This window comes from Onychostruthus taczanowskii, unplaced genomic scaffold (assembly GCF_017590055.1).
Source record: "Onychostruthus taczanowskii isolate IOZ18803 unplaced genomic scaffold, ASM1759005v1 scaffold307, whole genome shotgun sequence".
NCBI classification, from domain to species: Eukaryota; Metazoa; Chordata; class Aves; order Passeriformes; family Passeridae; genus Onychostruthus; species Onychostruthus taczanowskii.
The window spans coordinates 1-6,857 of NW_024500428.1; the positions used below are offsets into that span (position 1 = coordinate 1).

Sequence of the window (6,857 nt, forward strand, 5' to 3'; positions counted from 1 at the left end):
CGAGCCCCCTCCCCAGCCGCCCCCAGCGCTCACCATCCCCCTGAAGAAGGTGAAGGCTGCGGTGAGGATGAGGATGAGGATGAGGAGCAGGTCCCAAGGCCGCTGGTGGAGAGGTTTGCGCTGCTCCTCTGCAATCTGCGAGAGGAAATTCGGGATTTTTGGGGTCCTCACCCTCTGATCCAGCCCTGGGGGGGCAGCAGCCGCCCCCAAACCCCCCCGCCCCGGCCTCACCTGCTCGGGGCTGAGGCTCGGCAGCGCCCGCGGCTGCTGGAAGAGCCGGAGGCCGGCCCAGGTGAGGAGGAGGAGGTAGGGCAGGTTGAGGAGGAAGGACGGGCTCAGCTCGGAGCTGTATTTCCCTGCGGGACAGAGCGCGGGGTGGGCACGGAGCCTTCCTCCCCTTCCTCCTCCTCCTCCTGCCGGGGGGATGGGGGGGTCGGGCCCGGCCCCAGCCCCCTCCCCACGGCCGTACCGATCAGGTTGCCCAGCAGGAAAACCACGGCGCTCATCAGCAGCGAGCCCAGCCAGAAGAGACCCAGCCCCCGGTAGCTCTTCCTGCGGGGACGGCGGGAGACCCCTCCTCAAAATTGTTCGGGGTTTGTCACCCCCTCTCTTCTCCCCGGGTCACCCCCGAGCCCCCTCCTCAGAATTATTCGGGATTTTTCAACCGCCCCCGGGATCATTCCCGAGTCCCCTCCTCAAAATTATTCGGGATTTTTCACTCCCATTACCCCGGGACCACCCCTGAGCCCCCTCCTCAGGAAATTAGGGATTTCCCCGCCCCCTTGAGCCCCCTCCTCAGGAAATTCGGGATTTTCCAGCTCCACGCGCCCCCCCGCCCGGGATCATGTAGCCCCCTCCTCACAAAATTTGGGATTTTCTCATTCCCTCCGGGATCACCGTGAGCCCCCTCCTCAAAACTCGGGAATTGTCCCTATCCCTACCCCTACGCCCCCTCCCCAGGAAATTCGGGACTCTCCCGAGCCTTTATTCAGGAAATTCGAGGTTCTCCCTCCTCCTCAGGGGTTCTGGGGTTCTCCCGAGCCCCCTCCTCAGGAATTCCGGGATTCTCTCTCCCGAGCCCCCATTCAGGAATTCCGGCGTTCTCCCGAGCCCCCTCCCCAGGAAATCGGGGACTCTCCCGAACCCCCTCCTCAGGAATTCCGGGGTTCTCCCGAGCCCTTATTCAGGAAATTCGGGGTTCTCCCCCCTCCTCAGGGATGCCGGGGTTCTCCCGAGCCCCCTCCCCAGGAAATTCGGGGTCCTCCCGAGCCCTTATTCAGGAATTCCGGGGTCCCCACGCCCCCACCCCCCAGGGATTCCGGGGTTCCCCCTCCTCAGGGATTCCGGGCCTCTCCCGAACCCCCTCCTCAGGAATTCCGGGGTTCTCCCGCCCCCTCCCCAGGGGTCCCGGCGTTCTCCCGCCCCCTCCTCAGGAATTCCGGAGTTCCCCCCCTCCTCAGGGGTTCTGGGGTTCTCTCTCCCGAGCCCCCTCCTCAGGGATTCCGGGATTCTCTCTCCCGAGCCCCCATTCAGGAATTCCGGCGTTCTCCCGAGCCCCCTCCCCAGGAAATCGGGGACTCTCCCGAACCCCCTCCTCAGGAATTCCGGGGTTCTCCCGAGCCCTTATTCAGGAAATTCGGGGTTCTCCCCCCTCCTCAGGGATGCCGGGGTTCTCCCGAGCCCCCTCCCCAGGAAATTCGGGGTCCTCCCGAGCCCTTATTCAGGAATTCCGGGGTCCCCACGCCCCCACCCCCCAGGGATTCCGGGGTTCCCCCTCCTCAGGGATTCCGGGACTCTCCCGAACCCCCTCCTCAGGAATCCCGGGGTTCTCCCGCCCCCTCCCCAGGGGTCCCGGGGGTCCCCCCGCCCACCTGCGCCCCGCGGCCCCGGCCATGGCCAGGCACAGCCCGTAGTGCACGGCGCCGTCCCAGTAGCAGGTGAGGAGCCCGTGAGCCGTGCGCAGGTGGGGATCGCCCTGCGGGGACAGCGGCACACGGGTCACAGCGCCAGGGGACACCGCGAGGGGACACGGGGAGACGACACGGGTCACACCGCCAGGGGACACGGGACACCGCGAGGGGACACGGGTCACACCGCCAGGGGACACGGGTCACACCGGGGCTGGGGACACCGCCAGGGGACACCGGGAGGGAACACCGGCTCACACTGGGGGTGGCGACACTGGGGGACACCGGGAGGGGACACGGGTGACACCGGGGGACACCGGGGAGGTTACAGCGAGGGCGGTGACACTGGGTCACACCGACCGTGGGGACACCGGGAGGGGACACCGGGTCATCCCGGGGGGTGCGACACCGGGAGCCAACGGGGGGGGTTACAGCGGGGGCGGTGACACTGGGTCACACCGGGGCTGGGGACACCGGGGGTGGCGACATCGGGAGGAGACCCGGGTGACACCGGGGGACACGGTGGGGGGGATTACAGCAGGAGCGGTGACACTGCGTCACACCGGCGGTGGGGACACCGGGAGGGGACACGGGTGACACCGGGGGACACCGGCGGGGTTACAGCGAGGGCGGTGACACTGGGTCACACCGGCGGTGGGGACACCGGGAGGGTCGCCCCGGGGGTCGGGGGGTGCCGCAGCCCGGGGTGGGTGCGCGGGGCAGGGCTGGCACCTCCCGCACGTAGAGCTCCGTGAAGCCCGAGATGATCCCGTCCTCCTCCAGCGCGATCAGCAAATCCACGGCCGACGCGAAGGAGAACACCACGAACACTGCGGGAGCAGGGGGGCTCCGTGCGGGGTCCCCAAAACCCCAAACCCCCCATTCCTGCTCCCTGCAGGGTCCCCAGAACCCCAAACCCCCCATTCCTGCTCCCTGCAGGGTCCCCAAAACCCCAAACCCCACATTCCTGCTCCCTGCAGAGTCCCCACAATCCAAAACCCCACATTCCTGCTCCCCCAAAATCCCAAACCCCACACTCCTGCTCCCCCAAAATCCCAAACCCCACAGTCCTGCTCCCCCAAAATCCCAAACCCCACACTCCTGCTCCCCCAAAATCCCAAACCCCATATTCCTGCTCCCTGCGGGTTCCCCCAAAACCTTAAATCCCAAATCCCTGCTCCCTGTGGGTCCTGCAGCTCTCCCCGGATCCCAAATCCCTGCTCTGAGTCCCAGTGATTCCCATCAGATCCCAAATCCCTGCTCCATGTGGGTTGCACAGCTCCTCCGAATCCCAAATCCCAAATCCATGTTCCATGTGAGTCCCACAGCTCCCTCAAACCCCAAATCCCTGCTCCTCGTGGGTCCCACAGCTCCCCCAAAATCCCAAATCCCAAATCCCTGCTCCATGTGGGTCCCACAGCTCCCCCAAAATCCCAAATCCATGCTCCATGTGGGTCCCACAGCTTCCCCAAATCCCAAATCTCAAATCCCAGATCCCAGATCCCAAATCCCTGCCCTGTGTGGGTCCCACAACCCCAGATCTCCCCAGACCCCAAATCCCAACCCCGCGCCGGGGTCTCACAGCAGAACAGGGGGTCCTGGATGAGGCCGACGCCGCCGGTGAGGATGAGGAGGGAGACGAGGCCGAGGAGCAGCAGGACCAGGGCCAGGGCCAGCGCCGGGGGGCTGCTGTGGGATCGGGGCCGCTGCAGCACGGGCACGGCCCCATATCCCCCATCCCCACCCAAATCCCCATCCCCCACCCCCATCACACTCCCGGTCCCGCTGAGTTTTAGGATTGGGATCAGACCCCGCAGAACGGGGGGCGCGATGTCCGTCGTGAGGGGGAAATCTGGATCTGGGAATAACCCGGGGGGGAAATCCCAAAGGGGGCAAATCCCAGGGGGTGAATCCCAAAAGATGGGATGATGGGAAGATGGGATCCCAGCAGGGATTGGGAATGGGAAAATCGCAATGGAAGGGTGGTTGGGACATCCCAGCAGGGATTGGGAATGGATAAAATCCCAAAAGCAGGGTGGGTGTGATCCTAGCATGGATTTGGAATGGATAAAATCCCAAAAGCAGGGTGTGTGTGACCCTGGCATGGATTTGGAATGGATAAAATCCCAAAAGCAGGGCGGGGGTGATGCCAGCAGGGACTGGGAATGGATAAAATCCCAAAAGCAGGGCGGGGGTGATGCCAGCAGGGACTGGGAATGGATAAAATCCCAAAAGCAGGGCGGGGGTGATGCCAGCAGGGACTGGGAATGGATAAAATCCCAAAAGCAGGGCGGGGGTGATGCCAGCAGGGACTGGGAATGGATAAAATCCCAAAAGCAGGGCGGGGGTGATGCCAGCAGGGACTGGGAATGGATAAAATCCCAAAAGCAGGGCGGGGGTGATGCCAGCAGGGACTGGGAATGGATAAAATCCCAAAAGCAGGGCGGGGGTGATGCCAGCAGGGACTGGGAATGGATAAAATCCCAAAAGCAGGGCGGGGGTGATGCCAGCAGGGACTGGGAATGGATAAAATCCCAAAAGCAGGGCGGGGGTGATGCCAGCAGGGACTGGGAATGGATAAAATCCCAAAAGCAGGGCGGGGGTGATGCCAGCAGGGACTGGGAATGGATAAAATCCCAAAAGCAGGGCGGGGGTGATGCCAGCAGGGACTGGGAATGGATAAAATCCCAAAAGCAGGGCGGGGGTGATGCCAGCAGGGACTGGGAATGGATAAAATCCCAAAAGCAGGGCGGGGGTGATGCCAGCAGGGACTGGGAATGGATAAAATCCCAAAAGCAGGGCGGGGGTGATGCCAGCAGGGACTGGGAATGGATAAAATCCCAAAAGCAGGGCGGGGGTGATGCCAGCAGGGACTGGGAATGGATAAAATCCCAAAAGCAGGGCGGGGGTGATGCCAGCAGGGACTGGGAATGGATAAAATCCCAAAAGCAGGGCGGGGGTGATGCCAGCAGGGACTGGGAATGGATAAAATCCCAAAAGCAGGGCGGGGGTGATGCCAGCAGGGACTGGGAATGGATAAAATCCCAAAAGCAGGGCGGGGGTGATGCCAGCAGGGACTGGGAATGGATAAAATCCCAAAAGCAGGGTGGGTGTGACCCCAGCAGGGACTGGGAATGGGAATGGGGCCGGGGCCCCACCGGGGTCGCCCTGTCCCTCTCCAGGCTGTGTGGAAAAGCCCCAAACGAGACCCAAATCCCGATTTGTGAGCCAGGAGCAAGGAGAGCGGGCGGCGCTGGGATCGCCCGGAGCCGCTCCCGCAGCCTCGGATCGGGAATTGCGGGCGGGCAAAGCGAAAGCGGCCCCGGTGACAGCGGGGACAGAGGCGGGGACACGTCAGCGACAGCGGGGACACTCCCGGAGGGGCACGGAGGGGGCTCCAGGCCGGGATCACCCGAATTCCCGGGAACTGGGCTCTCCGGGAGAGGCTCTGTGGGGTCTGAACTTCCCAGAGGGGATTCAAACCCAGCGGGAAAACCGCACCTGCAGCCGCCTTCCCATGGGAACACCGGGATCGAGCTGCCTGTCCCGGACCGGATTCCCAGAGCCAGGACGGACCCAGCCCCTGTCCCGGACCGGATTCCCAGAGCCAGGACGGACCCAGCCCCTGTCCCGGACCGGATTCCCAGAGCCAGGACGGACCCAGCCCCTGTCCCGGACCGGATTCCCAGAGCCAGGACGGACCCAGCCCCTGTCCCGGACCGGATTCCCAGATCCAGGACGGACCCAGCCCCTGTCCCGGACCGGATTCCCAGAGCCAGGACGGACCCAGCCTCTCCCCCAGGCAGGACCCCGTTCCCCCTTCCCCTTTTTCACTCCCCATTCCCTTTTTCCATTCCCCCTTCCCCACGCCCGTTCCCCGCTCCCCACTCTGCATTCCCGGGGGTCTCTCCATTCCCGGGGTCCCTCCTGGTCCCCACTCCCATTCCGCATTCCCGGGGGTCTCTCCCGGTCCCGAGTTCTCTCCCGGTCCCCACTCCCGTTCCCCATTGCCGGGGTCTCTCCCATTCCCGGGGGTCTCTCCCGGTCCCCGAGTTCTCTCCCGGTCCCCACTCCCGTTCCCCATTGCCGGGGTCTCTCCCATTCCCGGGGGTCTCTCCCGGTCCCCGAGTTCTCTCCCGGTCCCCACTCCCGTTCCCCATTGCCGGGGTCTCTCCCATTCCCGGGGGTCTCTCCCGGTCCCCGAGTTCTCTCCCGGTCCCCACTCCCGTTCCCCATTGCCGGGGTCTCTCCCATTCCCGGGGGTCTCTCCCGGTCCCCACTCACTCCAGGGAGGTGACAGCACTGACACCGAAGGCCACCGGGAGGGCGAGCAGGGGGGCGGCCAGGGCGGCCGGGCCCGCCGGGAGCTGCATCCCGGCCCCGCCGCCAGCACCGGGCCCGCGGACTTCGGCCCCGGGACCGGCCCGGGCAGCGCCCTTAAAGCCACAGAGCGCCCGCGGCGGCACCGGGGCACGGCGGGGACAGGGGAGGGGCAGGGCGGGGACAGCGGGGACAAGGAGGGACAGAGGGACACGGAGGAACTGGAAGAACAGCGGCAGGGACGGACAGGGGGACAGGGGAGGGACGGGGGGATCCTGGAAGGGAGGAAAGGAGTCCTGGGAATGAGGAAGGACGGGGCAGGGGGAGGACTGGGATAGGGAATGGGATCGGGGAGGGAATGGGATCAGGAATGGGATCTGGGATTGGGATCAGGGAGGGACTGGGATCAGGGAGGGAATGGGATCGGAATTGGGATTTAGGGAGGGAATGGGATCGGGAATGGGATCAGGATTGGGATCCAGGGAGGGAATGGGATCTGGGACTGTGATCCAGAGAAGGACTGGGATCCAGGACTGGGATCCAAGACAGGGAAGGGGATCAAGAGGACTGGGATCAGGAAAGGGATCCAGGGAGGGACTGGGATCCAGGACTGGGATCAGGGACTGGGAT

The 6,857-nt window shown here is 64.8% G+C and overlaps 1 protein-coding gene across 1 annotated transcript; it reads right to left on the reverse strand.

Annotated features, from left to right (window-relative positions):
* Positions 1 to 33: 33 nt before the first annotated feature.
* On the reverse strand, positions 34 to 6,284 carry TM6SF2 (transmembrane 6 superfamily member 2; the record flags this gene model as incomplete). The annotated part of the gene is made up of 7 exons (XM_041409684.1): positions 6,192 to 6,284; positions 3,490 to 3,596; positions 2,640 to 2,737; positions 1,872 to 1,975; positions 470 to 552; positions 232 to 356; positions 34 to 135 (listed from the first exon to the last, which is right to left on the reverse strand). Coding segments are annotated over exons 1-7 (708 nt in total), but the record flags the coding sequence as incomplete, so codon positions are not given.
* Between the last annotated feature and the right edge of the window lie 573 nt (positions 6,285 to 6,857).